The sequence below is a fragment of the Coregonus lavaretus genome, assembly GCF_964263955.1.
Source record: "Coregonus lavaretus genome assembly, chromosome: 32".
NCBI lineage: Eukaryota > Metazoa > Chordata > Actinopteri > Salmoniformes > Salmonidae > Coregonus > Coregonus lavaretus.
The window spans coordinates 38,116,340-38,137,853 of record NC_140019.1 but is presented as its reverse complement, the minus strand read 5'-3'; the positions used below and the strand labels follow the sequence as shown (position 1 = coordinate 38,137,853).

Below are 21,514 nucleotides of genomic sequence, written 5' to 3'. Positions count from 1 at the left end.
TAGCTATGTTGACTGTGCAAGCAATGTTAAGTGTATTTACTTGTGGTGTGGTGGTGCGGCAAAGATTGGAATTTTTCAGGATTTTAATACACTTTTCAATGGCTTTTGTGAACACCAGGTTTGGGGTCAATTCTATTTAACTTCCAGTCAATTCAGGAAGTACACTGGAATTCCAATTCTCTTCAATGGTTTTAAAATTAGGAAAATTTTGATTTGTAATTAGAATTAGGTTTACTTTCTGAATTCACTGGAATTGAAATGGAATTGACCCCAACCCTGGTGAACACAGACTTCTTGAAACACACTTCACTCTTGTCTCAAATTATCATACAATTTTCTCAAATAGACTTACTTCCATATCGAATGTTCGTACTGTATATTTTCAACAACAGTGGTATTACCTAATGTAATAAATTCATGAATTACTGCAATTACTGATTTCACCTTCTTTTGACGAGACCAGAGTGGGGATGATGAAGACTACAAGAGAATATATTCCAAGAAGATTAAGCCCCGGCTGAAGTCTGAGGATCTGGCTGAGGGCGTGGACGTCCGTACGGAGCGCCACAGCAGCACCAGCACCGACGGCAGCACGATCACTACCATCACCCGTCGCATCACTACCTACACTGTGGACATGCCGGGGGGCGTGGATGAGCAGCTTGAGCTAACCAGCCCAGAGTTCAAAGGGCTACGATACGAGCAGTCAGGAGGGGACAGCTCATCTCAAATCCGAGTTTTGCACGGAAGCGGAAGCCCTTCAGGTATAGGAGGCGGATTGGAGGGGGGTGATTTTGAACTAGGAGGTGATGGTGTTTCTTTCACTGGGCCGGATGTAACTAGCTCCTCTGAGAAGCACTGGAGCACTGGAGGGGTGAAGACCACCACTGTTACGAGGGAGATAGAGGGGGGAGATGGTGGAGCAGCAGGGATCAGATTCAAAGGACCTAGCTTTGGGATGTCTGGGGCGAAGGGTCAGGGGGAGTTCGGCCTCTATAGAGGGGGTCAGCAAGGGGATGGGAGATTTCAGGTTTCCGGTGACTCAGCTGACTACCAGGCAGGATCAGTCAATGTCACGGTCCCTGGAAGAACAACAACTATTTCCTCCAGCTCCATATCAATGGGTAAAGGGGAGGTGAGAGGAGTAGACGTTAATTTGCCTGGGAGAGGCAATGCAGACTGGAAGGGTAGGGTAGGAGGTTCAGTACCTGGAATAACCATTAGTGATCAACAGATGAGAGGGTCTGGGAGCGTAGGTCTCTCCGGAGGCAACCAGGGTGGGGTTTCCTTACCCAGTATGCCAGGCATTGATACAGGGTTGAACGGAGGCAAGATATCAACAGACATAAGAGCGCCAACACTTGACATTAATACCTCAGGTATAAAGGAGTCTGGCTCAGTGAAAATGTCTGTAAAAGGACCGTCGATAAAAGAAACAACAATTGAAAGTGAAAGCAAACTCAAAGGTGGCATCAAAATGCCATATTTTGGACTGAACACTGGAGGTGCAGAGAGCGATGGAGATGTTAAACTACCGCATGTGAAGGGCACTGTGGATGTTTCGGTTCCAGGGGTAGATGTAGATGTATCAGGCCCATCTATGAATGTGAAAGGAGGAAAGAAGATGGGTGGTGTTGACATCAAAGCACCCAAAGTTCAAGGTTCAGGTGTTGATATAGAAGGTCCAGAAGGCGGTTTCAAGATACCCAAAGTAAAGATGCCATCATTTGGAATCAAAGGAGACGGATTTGAGGGTCCTGATGTCGATGTCAACCTACCAAAAGCTGACATTGACATCAAGGCTCCCAAAGTTGACATTAAAAGTCCATCAATATCAGGACCAAAGATCTCAATGCCCGATGTGGATTTCAAACTGAAAGGCCCGAAAGTGAAGGGAGATTTTGATATGTCAGGAGACCTCAAAGCACCCAAAGTAGACATTGAAGGTCCAGATGTTGACATTGAAGGTTCAGGAGGATTTAAGATGCCAAAGATGAAGATGCCATCATTTGGAATGAAAGGACACAAAGTTGAGGGTCCAGATATTGATGTTAATCTTCCTAAAGCTGACATTGACATCAAGGCTCCCAAAATTGACATTAAAGGTCCATCAATATCTGGACCAAAGATCTCAATGCCCGATGTGGACTTCAATCTGAAAGGCCCGAAAGTGAAGGGAGATTTTGATATGTCAGGAGACCTCAAAGCACCCAAAGTAGACATTGAAGGTCCAGATGTTGACATTGAAGGTTCAGGAGGATTTAAGATGCCAAAGATGAAGATGCCCTCATTTGGAATCAAAGGACCCAAAGTTGAGGGAGATGTTGATGTCAAACTACCTAAAGGTGACATTGACATCAAGGGACCTAATGTTAACATCAAAGGTCCAGAACTTGACATCGAAGGCCCTGACGGGAAAATCAAGGGCCCAAAATTCAAGATGCCATCAATGTCAGGCCCAAAGATCTCAATGCCTGATATGGACATCAATCTGAAAGGTCCCAAGCTGAAGGGGGATGTGGATGTGTCAGTGCCAAAGATAAAAGGAGACCTCAAAGCACCCAAAGTAGACATTGAAGGTCCAGATGTTGACATTGAAGGTTCAGGAGGATTTAAGATGCCAAAGATGAAGATGCCATCATTTGGAATGAAAGGACACAAAGTTGAGGGTCCAGATATTGATGTTAATCTTCCTAAAGCTGACATTGACATCAAGGCTCCCAAAATTGACATTAAAGGTCCATCAATATCTGGACCAAAGATCTCAATGCCCGATGTGGACTTCAATCTGAAAGGCCCGAAAGTGAAGGGAGATTTTGATATGTCAGGAGACCTCAAAGCACCCAAAGTAGACATTGAAGGTCCAGATGTTGACATTGAAGGTTCAGGAGGATTTAAGATGCCAAAGATGAAGATGCCATCATTTGGAATGAAAGGACACAAAGTTGAGGGTCCAGATATTGATGTTAATCTTCCTAAAGCTGACATTGACATCAAGGCTCCCAAAATTGACATTAAAGGTCCATCAATATCTGGACCAAAGATCTCAATGCCCGATGTGGACTTCAACCTGAAAGGTCCAAAGGTGAAGGGAGATTTTGATATGTCAGGAGACCTCAAAGCACCCAAAGTAGACATTGAAGGTCCAGATGTTGACATTGAAGGTTCAGGAGGATTTAAGATGCCAAAGATGAAGATGCCATCATTTGGAATGAAAGGACACAAAGTTGAGGGTCCAGATATTGATGTTAATCTTCCTAAAGCTGACATTGACATCAAGGCTCCCAAAATTGACATTAAAGGTCCATCAATATCTGGACCAAAGATCTCAATGCCCGATGTGGACTTCAACCTGAAAGGTCCAAAGGTGAAGGGAGATTTTGATATGTCAGGAGACCTCAAAGCACCCAAAGTAGACATTGAAGGTCCAGATGTTGACATTGAAGGTTCAGGAGGATTTAAGATGCCAAAGATGAAGATGCCATCATTTGGAATGAAAGGACACAAAGTTGAGGGTCCAGATATTGATGTTAATCTTCCTAAAGCTGACATTGACATCAAGGCTCCCAAAATTGACATTAAAGGTCCATCAATATCTGGACCAAAGATCTCAATGCCCGATGTGGACTTCAATCTGAAAGGCCCGAAAGTGAAGGGAGATTTTGATATGTCAGGAGACCTCAAAGCACCCAAAGTAGACATTGAAGGTCCAGATGTTGACATTGAAGGTTCAGGAGGATTTAAGATGCCAAAGATGAAGATGCCCTCATTTGGAATCAAAGGACCCAAAGTTGAGGGAGATGTTGATGTCAAACTACCTAAAGGTGACATTGACATCAAGGCTCCCAAAGTTGACATTAAAGGTCCATCAATATCTGGACCAAAGATCTCAATGCCCGATGTGGACTTCAACCTGAAAGGTCCAAAGGTGAAGGGAGATTTTGATATGTCAGGAGACCTCAAAGCACCCAAAGTAGACATTGAAGGTCCAGATGTTGACATTGAAGGTTCAGGAGGATTTAAGATGCCAAAGATGAAGATGCCATCATTTGGAATGAAAGGACACAAAGTTGAGGGTCCAGATATTGATGTTAATCTTCCTAAAGCTGACATTGACATCAAGGCTCCCAAAATTGACATTAAAGGTCCATCAATATCTGGACCAAAGATCTCAATGCCCGATGTGGACTTCAACCTGAAAGGTCCAAAGGTGAAGGGAGATTTTGATATGTCAGGAGACCTCAAAGCACCCAAAGTAGACATTGAAGGTCCAGATGTTGACATTGAAGGTTCAGGAGGATTTAAGATGCCAAAGATGAAGATGCCATCATTTGGAATGAAAGGACACAAAGTTGAGGGTCCAGATATAGATGTTAATCTTCCTAAAGCTGACATTGACATCAAGGCTCCCAAAATTGACATTAAAGGTCCATCAATATCTGGACCAAAGATCTCAATGCCCGATGTGGACTTCAATCTGAAAGGCCCGAAAGTGAAGGGAGATTTTGATATGTCAGGAGACCTCAAAGCACCCAAAGTAGACATTGAAGGTCCAGATGTTGACATTGAAGGTTCAGGAGGATTTAAGATGCCAAAGATGAAGATGCCCTCATTTGGAATCAAAGGACCCAAAGTTGAGGGAGATGTTGATGTCAAACTACCTAAAGGTGACATTGACATCAAGGCTCCCAAAGTTGACATTAAAGGTCCATCCATATCAGGACCAAACATCTCAATGCCTGACATGGACTTCAACCTGAAAGGTCCAAAGGTGAAGGGAGATTTTGATATGTCAGGAGACCTCAAAGCACCCAAAGTAGACATTGAAGGTCCAGATGTTGATATTGAAGGTTCAGGAGGATTTAAGATGCCAAAGATGAAGATGCCGTCATTTGGATTCAAAGGACACAAAGTTGAGGGTCCAGATATTGATGTCAACCTACCAAAAGCTGACATTGACATCAAGAATCCCAAAGTTGACATTAAAGGTCCATCAATATCAGGACCAAAGATTTCAATGCCTGACATGGACTTCAACCTGAAAGGTCCAAAGGTGAAGGGAGATTTTGACATGTCAGGAGACCTCAAAGCACCCAAAGTAGACATTGATGGTCCAGATGTTGACATTGAAGGTTCAGGAGGATTTAAGATGCCAAAGATGAAGATGCCCTCATTTGGAATCAAAGGACCCAAAGTTGAGGGAGATGTTGATGTCAAACTACCTAAAGGTGACATTGACATCAAGGGAGCTAATGTTAACATCAAAGGTCCAGAACTTGACATCGAAGGCCCTGATGGGAAAATTAAGGGCCCAAAATTCAAGATGCCATCAGTGTCAGGCCCAAATATCTCAATGCCCGATGTGGACTTCAATCTGAAAGGTCCAAAGGTAAAGGGAGATTTCGATATGTCAGGAGACCTCAAAGCACCCAAAGTAGACATTGAAGGTCCAGATGTTGACATTGAAGGTTCAGGAGGATTTAAGATGCCAAAGATGAAGATGCCATCATTCGGAATTAAAGGACACAAAGTTGAGGGTCCAGATATTGATGTTAATCTACCTAAAGCTGACATTGACATTAAGGGGCCCAAAGTGGACATCAAAGGTCCAGAACTTGACATTGAAGGCCCTGATGGTAAAATCAAAGGGCCGAAATTCAAGATGCCATCAATATCTGGACCAAAAATCTCCATGCCTGATGTGGACTTCAACCTGAAAGGTCCAAAGATGAAAGGAGATATCAATATACCAGTCCCCAAGATCGAAGGAGACATCAAAGGTCCAGAACTTGACCTTGAAGGCCCTGATGGTAAAATCAAAGGTTCGAAATTCAAGATGCCATCCATATCAGGACCAAACATCTCAATGCCTGACATGGACTTCAACCTGAAAGGTCCAAAGGTGAAGGGAGATTTTGATATGTCAGGAGATCTCAAAGCACCCAAAGTAGACATTGAAGGTCCTGATGTTGACATTGAAGGTTCAGGAGGATTTAAGATGCCAAAGATGAAGATGCCATCATTTGGAATGAAAGGACACAAAGTTGAGGGTCCAGATATTGATGTTAATCTTCCTAAAGCTGACATTGACATCAAGGCTCCCAAAATTGACATTAAAGTTCCATCAATATCTGGACCAAAGATCTCAATGCCCGATGTTGACTTCAATCTGAAAGGCCCGAAAGTGAAGGGAGATTTTGATATTTCAGGAGACCTCAAAGCACCCAAAGTAGACATTGAATGTCCAGATGTTGACATTGAAGGTTCAGGAGGATTTAAGATGCCAAAGATGAAGATGCCATCATTTGGAATGAAAGGACACAAAGTTGAGGGTCCAGATATTGATGTTAATCTACCTAAAGCTGACATTGACATTAAGGGGCCCAAAGTGGACATCAAAGGTCCAGAACTTGACATTGAAGGCCCTGATGGTAAAATCAAAGGTTCGAAATTCAAGATGCCATCCATATCAGGACCAACCATCTCAATGCCTGACATGGACTTCAACCTGAAAGGTCCAAAGGTGAAGGGAGATTTTGATATGTCAGGAAACCTCAAAGCACCCAAAGTAGACATTGAAGGTCCAGATGTTGACATTGAAGGTTTAGGAGGATTTAAGATGCCAAAGATGAAGATGCCGTCATTTGGATTCAAAGGACACAAAGTTGAGGGTCCAGATATTGATGTTAATCTTCCTAAAGCTGACATTGACATTAAGGGTCCAGAAGTGGACATCAAAGGTCCAGAACTTGACATTGAAGGCCCTGATGGTAAAATCAAAGGTTCGAAATTCAAGATGCCATCCATATCAGGACCAAACATCTCAATGCCTGACATGGACTTCAACCTGAAAGGTCCAAAGGTGAAGGGAGATTTTGATATGTCAGGAGACCTCAAAGCACCCAAAGTAGACATTGAAGGTCCAGATGTTGACATTGAAGGTTCAGGAGGATTTAAGATGCCAAAGATGAAGATGCCATCATTTGGAATGAAAGGACACAAAGTTGAGGGTCCAGATATTGATGTTAATCTTCCTAAAGCTGACATTGACATCAAGGCTCCCAAAATTGACATTAAAGGTCCATCAATATCTGGACCAAAGATCTCAATGCCCGATGTGGACTTCAATCTGAAAGGCCCGAAAGTGAAGGGAGATTTTGATATGTCAGGAGACCTCAAAGCACCCAAAGTAGACATTGAAGGTCCAGATGTTGACATTGAAGGTTCAGGAGGATTTAAGATGCCAAAGATGAAGATGCCCTCATTTGGAATCAAAGGACCCAAAGTTGAGGGAGATGTTGATGTCAAACTACCTAAAGGTGATTTTGACATCAAGGGACCTAATGTTAACATCAAAGGTCCAGAACTTGACATCGAAGGCCCTGACGGGAAAATCAAGGGCCCAAAATTCAAGATGCCATCAGTGTCAGGCCCAAAGATCTCAATGCCTGATGTGGACTTCAATCTGAAAGGTCCTAAGCTGAAGGGGGATGTGGATGTGTCAGTGCCAAAGATAAAAGGAGACCTCAAAGCACCCAAAGTAGACATTGAAGGTCCAGATGTTGACATTGAAGGTTCAGGAGGATTTAAGATGCCAAAGATGAAGATGCCATCATTTGGAATGAAAGGACATAAAGTTGAGGGTCCAGATATTGATGTCAACCTACCAAAAGCTGACATTGACATTAAGGGGCCCAAAGTGGACATCAAAGGTCCAGAACTTGACATTGAAGGCCCTGATGGTAAAATCAAAGGTTCGAAATTCAAGATGCCATCCATATCAGGACCAAACATCTCAATGCCTGACATGGACTTCAACCTGAAAGGTCCAAAGGTGAAGGGAGATTTTGATATGTCAGGAGACCTCAAAGCACCCAAAGTAGACATTGAAGGTCCAGATGTTGACATTGAAGGTTCAGGAGGATTTAAGATGCCAAAGATGAAGATGCCATCATTTGGAATGAAAGGACACAAAGTTGAGGGTCCAGATATTGATGTTAATATTCCTAAAGCTGACATTGACATCAAGGCTCCCAAAATTGACATTAAAGGTCCATCAATATCTGGACCAAAGATCTCAATGCCCGATGTGGACTTCAATCTGAAAGGCCCGAAAGTGAAGGGAGATTTTGATATGTCAGGAGACCTCAAAGCACCCAAAGTAGACATTGAAGGTCCAGATGTTGACATTGAAGGTTCAGGAGGATTTAAGATGCCAAAGATGAAGATGCCCTCATTTGGAATCAAAGGACCCAAAGTTGAGGGAGATGTTGATGTCAAACTACCTAAAGGTGATTTTGACATCAAGGGACCTAATGTTAACATCAAAGGTCCAGAACTTGACATCGAAGGCCCTGACGGGAAAATCAAGGGCCCAAAATTCAAGATGCCATCAGTGTCAGGCCCAAAGATCACAATGCCTGATGTGGACTTCAATCTGAAAGGTCCTAAGCTGAAGGGGGATGTGGATGTGTCAGTGCCAAAGATAAAAGGAGACCTCAAAGCACCCAAAGTAGACATTGAAGGTCCAGATGTTGACATTGAAGGTTCAGGAGGATTTAAGATGCCAAAGATGAAGATGCCATCATTTGGAATGAAAGGACATAAAGTTGAGGGTCCAGATATTGATGTCAACCTACCAAAATCTGACATTGACATTAAGGGGCCCAAAGTGGACATCAAAGGTCCAGAACTTGACATCGAAGGCCCTGATGGGAAAATTAAGGGCCCAAAATTCAAGATGCCATCAGTGTCAGGCCCAAAGATCTCAATGCCCGATGTGGACTTCAATCTGAAAGGCCCGAAAGTGAAGGGAGATTTTGATATGTCAGGAGACCTCAAAGCACCCAAAGTAGACATTGAATGTCCAGATGTTGACATTGAAGGTTCAGGAGGATTTAAGATGCCAAAGATGAAGATGCCATCATTCGGAATCAAAGGACACAAAGTTGAGGGTCCAGATATTGATGTTAATCTTCCTAAAGCTGACATTGACATTAAGGGGCCCAAAGTGGACATCAAAGGTCCAGAACTTGACATTGAAGGCCCTGATGGTAAAATCAAAGGTTCGAAATTCAAGATGCCATCCATATCAGGACCAAACATCTCAATGCCTGACATGGACTTCAACCTGAAAGGTCCAAAGGTGAAGGGAGATTTTGATATGTCAGGAGACCTCAAAGCACCCAAAGTAGACATTGAAGGTCCAGATGTTGATATTGAAGGTTCAGGAGGATTTAAGATGCCAAAGATGAAGATGCCGTCATTTGGATTCAAAGGACACAAAGTTGAGGGTCCAGATATTGATGTTAATCTACCTAAAGCTGACATTGACATCAAGGGGCCCAAAGTGGACATCAAAGGTCCAGAACTTGACATTGAAGGCCCTGATGGTAAAATCAAAGGTTCGAAATTCAAGATGCCATCCATATCAGGACCAAACATCTCAATGCCTGACATGGACTTCAATCTGAAAGGTCCGAAAGTGAAGGGAGATTTTGATATGTCAGGAGACCTCAAAGCACCCAAAGTAGACATTGATGGTCCAGATGTTGACATTGAAGGTTCAGGAGGATTTAAGATGCCAAAGATGAAGATGCCCTCATTTGGAATCAAAGGACCCAAAGTTGAGGGAGATGTTGATGTCAACCTACCAAAAGCTGACATTGACATCAAGGGACCTAATATTAACATCAAAGGTCCAGAACTTGACATTGAAGGCCCTGATGGGAAAATTAAGGGCCCAAAATTCAAGATGCCATCAGTGTCAGGCCCAAAGATCTCAATGCCCGATGTGGACTTCAATCTTAAAGGTCCTAAGCTGAAGGGGGATGTGGATGTGTCAGTGCCAAAGATAAAAGGAGACCTCAAAGCACCCAAAGTAGACATTGAAGGTCCAGATGTTGACATTGAAGGTTCAGGAGGATTTAAGATGCCAAAGATGAAGATGCCATCATTCGGAATTAAAGGACACAAAGTTGAGGGTCCAGATATTGATGTTAATCTTACTAAAGCTGACATTGACATTAAGGGGCCCAAAGTGGACATCAAAGGTCCAGAACTTGACATTGAAGGCCCTGATGGTCAAATCAAAGGTTCGAAATTCAAGATGCCATCCATATCAGGACCAAACATCTCAATGCCTGACATGGACTTCAACCTGAAAGGTCCAAAGGTGAAGGGAGATTTTGATATGTCAGGAGACCTCAAAGCACCTAAAGTAGACATTGAAGGTCCAGATGTTGATATTGAAGGTTCAGGAGGATTTAAGATGCCAAAGATGAAGATGCCATCATTTGGAATCAAAGGATCTAAATTGGAGGGTCCAGATATTGATGTCCACCTTCCAAAAGCTGACATTGACATCAAGGCTCCCAAAGTTGACATTAAAAGTCCATCAATATCAGGACCAAAGATCTCAATGCCCGATGTGGACTTCAACCTGAAAGGCCCGAAAGTGAAGGGAGATTTTGATATGTCAGGAGACCTCAAAGCACCCAAAATAGGCATTGAAGGTCCAGATGTTGACATTGAAGGTTCAGGAGGATTTAAGATGCCAAAGATGAAGATGCCATCATTCGGAATCAAAGGACACAAAGTTGAGGGTCCAGATATTGATGTTAATCTTCCTAAAGCTGACATTGACATTAAGGGGCCCAAAGTGGACATCAAAGGTCCAGAACTTGACATTGAAGGCCCTGATGGTAAAATCAAAGGTTCGAAATTCAAGATGCCATCCATATCAGGACCAAACATCTCAATGCCTGACATGGACTTCAACCTGAAAGGTCCAAAGGTGAAGGGAGATTTTGATATGTCAGGAGACCTCAAAGCACCCAAAGTAGACATTGAAGGTCCAGATGTTGACATTGAAGGTTCAGGAGGATTTAAGATGCCAAAGATGAAGATGCCGTCATTTGGATTCAAAGGACACAAAGTTGAGGGTCCAGATATTGATGTTAATCTACCTAAAGCTGACATTGACATTAAGGGGCCCAAAGTGGACATCAAAGGTCCAGAACTTGACATTGAAGGCCCTGATGGTAAAATCAAAGGTTCGAAATTCAAGATGCCATCCATATCAGGACCAAACATCTCAATGCCTGACATGGACTTCAACCTGAAAGGTCCAAAGGTGAAGGGAGATTTTGATATGTCAGGAGACCTCAAAGCACCCAAAGTAGACATTGAAGGTCCAGATGTTGACATTGAAGGTTCAGGAGTATTTAAGATGCCAAAGATGAAGATGCCATCATTCGGAATCAAAGGACACAAAGTTGAGGGTCCAGATATTGATGTTAATCTTCCTAAAGCTGACATTGACATTAAGGGGCCCAAAGTGGACATCAAAGGTCCAGAACTTGACATTGAAGGCCCTGATGGTAAAATCAAAGGTTCAAAATTCAAGATGCCATCCATATCAGGACCAAACATCTCAATGCCTGACATGGACTTCAACCTGAAAGGTCCAAAGGTGAAGGGAGATTTTGATATGTCAGGAGACCTCAAAGCACCCAAAGTAGACATTGAAGGTCCAGATGTTGACATTGAAGGTTCAGGAGGCTTTAAGATGCCAAAGATGAAGATGCCGTCATTTGGATTCAAAGGACACAAAGTTGAGGGTCCAGATATTGATGTTAATCTTCCTAAAGCTGACATTGACATTAAGGGGCCCAAAGTGGACATCAAAGGTCCAGAACTTGACATTGAAGGCCCTGATGGTAAAATAAAAGGTTCGAAATTCAAAATGCCTTCCATATCAGGACCAAACATCTCAATGCCTGACATGGACTTCAACCTGAAAGGTCCAAAGGTGAAGGGAGATTTTGATATGTCAGGAGATCTCAAAGCACCCAAAGTAGACATTGAAGGACCAGATGTTGACATTGAAGGTTCAGGAGGAATTAAAATGCCAAAGATGAAGATGCCCTCTATGTCTGGCCCCAAAATGTCAATGCCTGATGTTGATTTCAATCTCAAAGGGCCAAAGTTCAAGGGGGGAGTTCAGGGAGAAATGGGCACACCCAAAGCTGAAATTGATGGATTGGATGTCTCAATAGAGAGTCCTGACATTACACCAAAGAAGTCTAAGTTCAAAATGCCAAAGTTTGGATTCAAAGGGACAAAAGTAAAGTCTCCTGAGGTTGATGTAAAGCTTGCAAAAGGAGATATCAATGTCAAAGGACCGAAAGGTAGTCTTGAGCTTGATGTTGGGGCTACAAGCCCTAAAGTCAAAGGATCCAAATTCAAAATGCCTAAATTTGGATTCAAAAGCCCGAAGGTAGAGATACCAGATGTAGATATTAACCTTCCTAAAGGTGACATTGACTTCAAGGGACCCAGTGTCGATATTAAAGGTCCGGAAATTGACATTGAAAGCCCTGATGGCAAAATCAAGGGCCCAAAATACAAGATGCCGTCAATGTCAGGACCAAAAATCTCCATGCCTGATGTGGACTTCAACCTGAAAGGTCCAAAGATGAAAGGAGATATCAATATACCAGTCCCAAAGATCGAAGGAGACATCAAAGGACCAAACCTAGACATTGAAGGTCCAGATGCTAAAATCAAAGGGCCAAAATTCAAGATGCCATCCATATCAGGACCAAACATCTCAATGCCTGACATGGACTTCAACCTGAAAAGTCCAAAGGTAAAGGGAGATTTCGATGTTTCAGTCCCCAAGATCGAAGGAGACCTCAAAGCACCCAAAGTAGACATTGAAGGTCCAGATATTGACATTGAAGGTTCAGGAGGATTTAAGATGCCAAAGATGAAGATGCCATCATTTGGATTCAAAGGATACAACGTTGAGGGTCCAAATATTGATGTTAATCTACCTAAAGCTGACATTGACGTTAAGGGGCCCAAAGTGGACATCAAAGGTCCAGAACTTGACATTGAAGGCCCAGATGGTAAAATCAAAGGGCCAAAATTCAAGATGCCTTCCATATCAGGACCAAACATCTCAATGCCTGACATGGACTTCAACCTGAAAGGTCCAAAGGTGAAGGGAGATTTTGATATGTCAGGAGACCTCAAAGCACCCAAAGTAGACATTGAAGGTCCAGATGTTGACATTGAAGGTTCAGGAGGATTTAAGATGCCAAAGATGAAGATGCCATCATTCGGAATCAAAGGACACAAAGTTGAGGGTCCAGATATTGATGTTAATCTTCCTAAAGCTGACATTGACATTAAGGGGCCCAAAGTGGACATCAAAGGTCCAGAACTTGACATTGAAGGCCCTGATGGTAAAATCAAAGGTTCGAAATTCAAGATGCCATCCATATCAGGACCAAACATCTCAATGCCTGACATGGACTTCAACCTGAAAGGTCCAAAGGTGAAGGGAGATTTTGATATGTCAGGAGACCTCAAAGCACCCAAAGTAGACATTGAAGGTCCAGATGTTGACATTGAAGGTTCAGGAGGATTTAAGATGCCAAAGATGAAGATGCCAACATTCGGAATGAAAGGACACAAAGTTGAGGGTCCAGATATTGATGTTAATCTTCCTAAAGCTGACATTGACATTAAGGGGCCCAAAGTGGACATCAAAGGTCCAGAACTTGACTTTGAAGGCCCTGATGGTAAAATCAAAGGTTCGAAATTCAAGATGCCATCCATATCAGGACCAAACATCTCAATGCCTGACATGGACTTCAACCTGAAAGGTCCAAAGGTGAAGGGAGATGTTGATATGTCAGGAGACCTCAAAGCACCCAAAGTAGACATTGAAGGTCCAGATGTTGACATTGAAGGTTCAGGAGGATTTAAGATGCCAAAGATGAAGATGCCGTCATTTGGATTCAAAGGACACAAAGTTGAGGGTCCAGATATTGATGTTAATCTACCTAAAGCTGACATTGACATTAAGGGGCCCAAAGTGGACATCAAAGGTCCAGAACTTGACATTGAAGGCCCTGATGGCAAAATCAAAGGTTCGAAATTCAAGATGCCATCCATATCAGGACCAAACATCTCAATGCCTGACATGGACTTCAACCTGAAAGGTCCAAAGGTGAAGGGAGATTTTGATATGTCAGGAGACCTCAAAGCACCCAAAGTAGACATTGAAGGTCCAGATGTTGATATTGAAGGTTCAGGAGGCTTTAAGATGCCAAAGATGAAGATGCCGTCATTTGGATTCAAAGGACACAAAGTTGAGGGTCCAGATATTGATGTTAATCTTCCTAAAGCTGACATTGACATTAAGGGGCCCAAAGTGGACATCAAAGGTCCAGAACTTGACATTGAAGGCCCTGATGGTAAAATCAAAGGGCCGAAATTCAAGATGCCATCAATATCTGGCCCAAAAATCTCCATGCCTGATGTGGACTTCAACCTGAAAGGTCCAAAGGTGAAGGGAGATTTTGATATGTCAGGAGACCTCAAAGCACCCAAAATAGACATTGAAGGTCCAGATGTTGACATTGAAGGTTCAGGAGGGTTTAAGATGCCAAAGATGAAGATGCCATCATTCGGAATCAAAGGACACAAAGTTGAGGGTCCAGATATTGATGTTAATCTTCCTAAAGCTGACATTGACATTAAGGGGCCCAAAGTGGACATCAAAGGTCCAGAACTTGATATTGAAGGCCCTGATGGTAAAATTAAAGGTTCGAAATTCAAGATGCCATCCATATCAGGACCAAACATCTCAATGCCTGACATGGACTTCAACCTGAAAGGTCCAAAGGTGAAGGGAGATTTTGATATGTCAGGAGACCTCAAAGCACCCAAAGTAGACATTGAAGGTCCAGATGTTGACATTGAAGGTTCAGGAGGATTTAAGATGCCAAAGATGAAGATGCCATCATTCGGAATGAAAGGACACAAAGTTGAGGGTCCAGATATTGATGTTCATCTTCCTAAAGCTGACATTGACATTAAGGGGCCCAAAGTGGACATCAAAGGTCCAGAACTTGACTTTGAAGGCCCTGATGGTAAAATCAAAGGTTCGAAATTCAAGATGCCATCCATATCAGGACCAAACATCTCAATGCCTGACATGGACTTCAACCTGAAAGGTCCAAAGGTGAAGGGAGATTTTGATATGTCAGGAGACCTCAAAGCACCCAAAGTAGACATTGAAGGTCCAGATGTTGACATTGAAGGTTCAGGAGGATTTAAGATGCCAAAGATGAAGATGCCGTCATTTGGATTCAAAGGACACAAAGTTGAGGGTCCAGATATTGATGTTAATCTACCTAAAGCTGACATTGACATTAAGGGGCCCAAAGTGGACATCAAAGGTCCAGAACTTGACATTGAAGGCCCTGATGGCAAAATCAAAGGTTCGAAATTCAAGATGCCATCCATATCAGGACCAAACATCTCAATGCCTGACATGGACTTCAACCTGAAAGGTCCAAAGGTGAAGGGAGATTTTGATATGTCAGGAGACCTCAAAGCACCCAAAGTAGACATTGAAGGTCCAGATGTTGATATTGAAGGTTCAGGAGGCTTTAAGATGCCAAAGATGAAGATGCCGTCATTTGGATTCAAAGGACACAAAGTTGAGGGTCCAGATATTGATGTTAATCTTCCTAAAGCTGACATTGACATTAAGGGGCCCAAAGTGGACATCAAAGGTCCAGAACTTGACATTGAAGGCCCTGATGGTAAAATCAAAGGGCCGAAATTCAAGATGCCATCAATATCTGGCCCAAAAATCTCCATGCCTGATGTGGACTTCAACCTGAAAGGTCCAAAGGTGAAGGGAGATTTTGATATGTCAGGAGACCTCAAAGCACCCAAAATAGACATTGAAGGTCCAGATGTTGACATTGAAGGTTCAGGAGGGTTTAAGATGCCAAAGATGAAGATGCCATCATTCGGAATCAAAGGACACAAAGTTGAGGGTCCAGATATTGATGTTAATCTTCCTAAAGCTGACATTGACATTAAGGGGCCCAAAGTGGACATCAAAGGTCCAGAACTTGACATTGAAGGCCCTGATGGTAAAATCAAAGGTTCGAAATTCAAGATGCCATCCATATCAGGACCAAACATCTCAATGCCTGACATGGACTTCAACCTGAAAGGTCCAAAGGTGAAGGGAGATTTTGATATGTCGGGAGACCTCAAAGCACCCAAAGTAGACATTGAAGGTCCAGATGTTGACATTGAAGGTTCAGGAGGATTTAAGATGCCAAAGATGAAGATGCCGTCATTTGGATTCAAAGGACACAAAGTTGAGGGTCCAGATATTGATGTTAATCTACCTAAAGCTGACATTGACATTAAGGGGCCCAAAGTGGACATCAAAGGTCCAGAACTTGACATTGAAGGCCCTGATGGTAAAATCAAAGGGCCGAAATTCAAGATGCCATCAATATCTGGCCCAAAAATCTCCATGCCTGATGTGGACTTCAACCTGAAAGGTCCAAAGGTGAAGGGAGATTTTGATATGTCAGGAGACCTCAAAGCACCCAAAATAGACATTGAAGGTCCAGATGTTGACATTGAAGGTTCAGGAGGGTTTAAGATGCCAAAGATGAAGATGCCATCATTCGGAATCAAAGGACACAAAGTTGAGGGTCCAGATATTGATGTTAATCTTCCTAAAGCTGACATTGACATTAAGGGGCCCAAAGTGGACATCAAAGGTCCAGAACTTGACATTGAAGGCCCTGATGGTAAAATCAAAGGTTCGAAATTCAAGATGCCATCCATATCAGGACCAAACATCTCAATGCCTGACATGGACTTCAACCTGAAAGGTCCAAAGGTGAAGGGAGATTTTGATATGTCAGGAGACCTCAAAGCACCCAAAATAGACATTGAAGGTCCAGATGTTGACATTGAAGGTTCAGGAGGGTTTAAGATGCCAAAGATGAAGATGCCATCATTCGGAATCAAAGGACACAAAGTTGAGGGTCCAGATATTGATGTTAATCTTCCTAAAGCTGACATTGACATTAAGGGGCCCAAAGTGGACATCAAAGGTCCAGAACTTGACATTGAAGGCCCTGATGGTAAAATCAAAGGTTCGAAATTCAAGATGCCATCCATATCAGGACCAAACATCTCAATGCCTGACATGGACTTCAACCTGAAAGGTCCAAAGGTGAAGGGAGATTTTGATATGTCAGGAGACCTCAAAGCACCCAAAGTAGACATTGAAGGTCCAGATGTTGACATTGAAGGTTCAGGAGGATTTAAGATGCCAAAGATGAAGATGCCCTCATTTGGATTCAAAGGACACAAAGTTGAGGGTCCAGATATTGATGTTAATCTACCTAAAGCTGACATTGACATTAAGGGGCCCAAAGTGGACATCAAAGGTCCAGAACTTGACATTGAAGGCCCTGATGGCAAAATCAAAGGTTCGAAATTCAAGATGCCATCCATATCAGGACCAAACATCTCAATGCCTGACATGGACTTCAACCTGAAAGGTCCAAAGGTGAAGGGAGATTTTGATATGTCAGGAGACCTCAAAGCACCCAAAGTAGACATTGAAGGTCCAGATGTTGATATTGAAGGTTCAGGAGGATTTAAGATGCCAAAGATGAAGATGCCGTCATTTGGATTCAAAGGACACAAAGTTGAGGGTCCAGATATTGATGTTAATCTTCCTAAAGCTGACATTGACATTAAGGGGCCCAAAGTGGACATCAAAGGTCCAGAACTTGACATTGAAGGCCCTGATGGTAAAATCAAAGGTTCGAAATTCAAGATGCCATCCATATCAGGACCAAACATCTCAATGCCTGACATGGACTTCAACCTGAAAGGTCCAAAGGTAAAGGGAGATTTCGATATGTCAGGAGATCTCAAAGCACCCAAAGTAGACATTGAAGGTCCAGATGTTGACATTGAAGGTTCAGGAGGATTTAAGATGCCAAAGATGAAGATGCCATCATTTGGAATGAAAGGACACAAAGTTGAGGGTCCAGATATTGATGTTAATCTACCTAAAGCTGACATTAACATTAAGGGGCCCAAAGTGGACATCAAAGGTCCAGAACTTGACATTGAAGGCCCTGATGGTAAAATCAAAGGTTCGAAATTCAAGATGCCATCCATATCAGGACCAAACATCTCAATGCCTGACATGGACTTCAACCTGAAAGGTCCAAAGGTGAAGGGAGATTTTGATATGTCAGGAGACCTCAAAGCACCCAAAGTAGACATTGAAGGTCCAGATGTTGACATTGAAGGTTCAGGAGGATTTAAGATGCCAAAGATGAAGATGCCCTCATTTGGATTCAAAGGACACAAAGTTGAGGGTCCAGATATTGATGTTAATCTACCTAAAGCTGACATTAACATTAAGGGGCCCAAAGTGGACATCAAAGGTCCAGAACTTGACATTGAAGGCCCTGATGGTAAAATCAAAGGTTCGAAATTCAAGATGCCATCCATATCAGGACCAAACATCTCAATGCCTGACATGGACTTCAACCTGAAAGGTCCAAAGGTAAAGGGAGATTTCGATATGTCAGGAGATCTCAAAGCACCCAAAGTAGACATTGAAGGTCCAGATGTTGACATTGAAGGTTCAGGAGGATTTAAGATGCCAAAGATGAAGATGCCATCATTTGGATTTAAAGGACCTAAACTGGAGGGTCCGGATGTCGATCTTAACCCACCTAAAGCTGACATTGACATAAAGGGACCTAGTTTTGACATTTCTCGTCCAGATCTCGACATCAGAGGCCCTGATGCAAAGTTGTCCGGTGGATCCCTTGATATGGGATGTCCCGATTTCAGTATTGATAAACCAGATGTCAAGTTTCCAAAGTTCAAAGGTCCCACATTTGGTATCAGGTCCCCAGAAGTTGAAGGGCCTGAACTGAATATTTCTCACGGAAAGATGGATGTGAAGGCACCTGAGGTTGACCTTAACCTAGGGGATGCAAATATCAAAGGACCTAAATTCAAGGCTCCAAAGTTCCACATGGGAGGCAAGAGCCCCAAATTAGATGTTCATTTGCCAGAGGTTGACAGTAGTCTAGAAGCCCCTGATGTTGACGTTCATGTCAAAGGAAAGAAAGGCAAATTCAAACTACCCAAAATCAAAGAGAAAGCGAAGAAACCTGATGTAGATATTGACCTTGAAACATCAGGTGTAGATTTAGATGTTGACTCTCCTGAGCTTCACCTGAAAGGAGCAAAAGTAAAGAAATCCTTCTTTGGAAAACTTCATTTCCCCGATGTGGAATTTGATGTAAAATCTCCCAAAGTTAAAGGTGATGGCTCTCTGTCTGGTGGCTTGTCATCTGGGAGCCTACAAGCCAATATCGGGGGCCCAGATGTAAATGTGGAAGTCCCAGATGTAAAAACTAAGTCTAACATAAAATTTCCAGGGATGAAAATCAAAGGGCCCCAGGTAAATGTACCTGATGTAGATGTAAATGTGAACGGGAAAAATCTGAAAGGAGAGGCAAGCCTTTCAGGAGGTTTAAAAGCTCCTAAGATAGATATTGGAGGAGGAGGAGGAGGAGTAGAAGTAGAGTCAAATGTTTCAGGATACGGTGGACTACATTTCCCAGAGGGACACGTATCATTCCCCAAAATCAATGTTTCAAAGTACCATGGACCAGAGATGGGAGAAGATGTTGATGCAGGAGCAAGAGCAGCAGTGGTGGGTGGGAAGATTGATGTGCAGGCTCCTTCGGTTAGCGGTAGTTCTCCAAGCCTGGAGCTGCACGGTGGTGAGAAAGTAAAGTCGAAGATGCCAAGGTTCGGTTTTGGCAAGTCAAAAGCAAAGGGAGGTAGTGCAGCGGATCTAAGCTTCCAGGGGCCGGACTCAGAACTGCGAGCCGGTGGTAGTGGCGGCGTTAAGGGCTCCAAAGAGTTGAGTTTAAGTCACGGGGAGTTAGTAAGTGGCAAGTTGTCAGTAGAGGGAGGATCTGGGCTTGGTGCGTCCCCTAAGAGCAAGTCAGCCTCACTGGATCTTTTTAAGAAATCAAGGCATCGGTCTTCCTCTGTGGCGAGTGACGAAGGAGGTCTGGCTGTGTCTTCCCCCTCAGGTCACTTAAGTGCTGAGGGTGGCGACATCTCTGTAGATGTTGAGGGGGCCAAGGTGAAAGGAAAGAAGGGCAAGTTAAAGTTTGGCACCTTTGGTGGTTTTGGCTCAAAGTCAAAGGGCTCATATGAAGTGCGACTGGGTGAAGACAGTGAAGAGAGGGTAGAGGTGAGAAGTGGGGGTGTATCTCTCCCCTCTAAAAAGTCTAGAATGTCTTCATCCTCCAGCAGCGACAGTGGGTCTAGAGGTGGTTTCCGTTTCCCAAAACTTGAGTTGTCCGTGTCACCAAAGAAATGATGAATTGTGAGGCTGATTATAAACTCTCTCACGTACTACCCAATTATTTACAACACCCCTAACTGCACAAGTATTTAAAACTTGACAGATGAGTTCACATCTCATCTCATTAAGTTGTGCGCAATGTATCAATACGTGTGTTGTTATTCCCTTTGGACCTTCCCCACAAATTTTACTTACATGGGATTGTTCAGACTACAATTTAACTGTAAATAAGATGAATCTGCATTGTAATATTATGTATTGTCTTTTGTACATAGTCAAAAATTTATTGAACCTATTACCATCTCACCAAATTCATACCAGTACCTCACATATTTAGTCCAAGTGTTGTCATTCTGTTAAAATGCATTTAGTTAAGATTAGGTGTGGTATTTTTTTGTATCCAGGGGGTCTATTGCACAGAAATAGTATAGATTCAATTGTTATTTTTAAGAAAAGTATGTTTATATACACAGACACAAAAAAAACAACAACTACAATTACTTTTCAGTTTTTATGTATGAAATGATTTACTTTTGTTTTGAAGCTTTGGATATATAATCGTTGCAGAAGCATATTTACTCAACATAGAGTCGGCCCTGTATAACATTCTATCAAGAGTGACAATGCTGTCAGAGACCATAATTGCAAATAAAAGCAATGTTTATGTAAACTCTATTAACTGCTGTTATTAACCTTTGAGAGAGAGAAGGCACTTATTTTCTTTATTTTATTTTTAAAGTTTTTTTACATCCAATTTGATTATTACAATTTGTCCCTTTTTGCTTCAACACGTTTAATTTGAATTCTACTCCAAATGCCAAAACGGTGCAAATTGTAAAATAGTACAGCAAATGCTGAAGAATCCATTTGTATTTTTGCACAATCAAGAGATTTAGTAATGTAAAGAAACAGAATAACAGAAGCAAATCATGTTTTTTAATGTAGACATTGTATTACATTCAGGTGGATCACTCTTTCTCTCTCACTGTCTCTCTCTCACTGTCTCTCTCTCACTGTCTCTCTCTCACTGTCACCCTCTCACTGTCACCCTCTCACTGTCACCCTCTCACTGTCACCCTCTCACTGTCACCCTCTCACTGTCACCCTCTCACTGTCACCCTCTCACTGTCACCCTCTCACTGTCACCCTCCCACTGTCTCTCTCTCACTGTCACCCTCCCACTGTCACCCTCTCACTGTCACCCTCTCACTGTCACCCTCCCACTGTCTCTCTCTCACTGTCACCCTCTCA

General features: G+C 42.8%; 1 protein-coding gene across 3 annotated transcripts in view; it reads left to right on the top strand.

Annotated features, from left to right (window-relative positions):
* The window catches only part of LOC311107881 (neuroblast differentiation-associated protein AHNAK-like), a 50,859-nt gene extending 29,633 nt beyond the window's left edge, over positions 1-21,226 (top strand). For all 3 annotated transcript variants that reach the window (XM_084150464.1, XM_084150466.1, XM_084150465.1), the window contains one exon: positions 464-21,226. In XM_084150464.1, coding sequence (XP_084006590.1) covers positions 464-20,278 — 19,815 coding nt within the window. In that variant the 3' untranslated portion in view covers positions 20,279-21,226. The remainder of the gene's footprint in view (positions 1-463) is intronic.
* Positions 21,227-21,514: the final 288 nt, after the last annotated feature.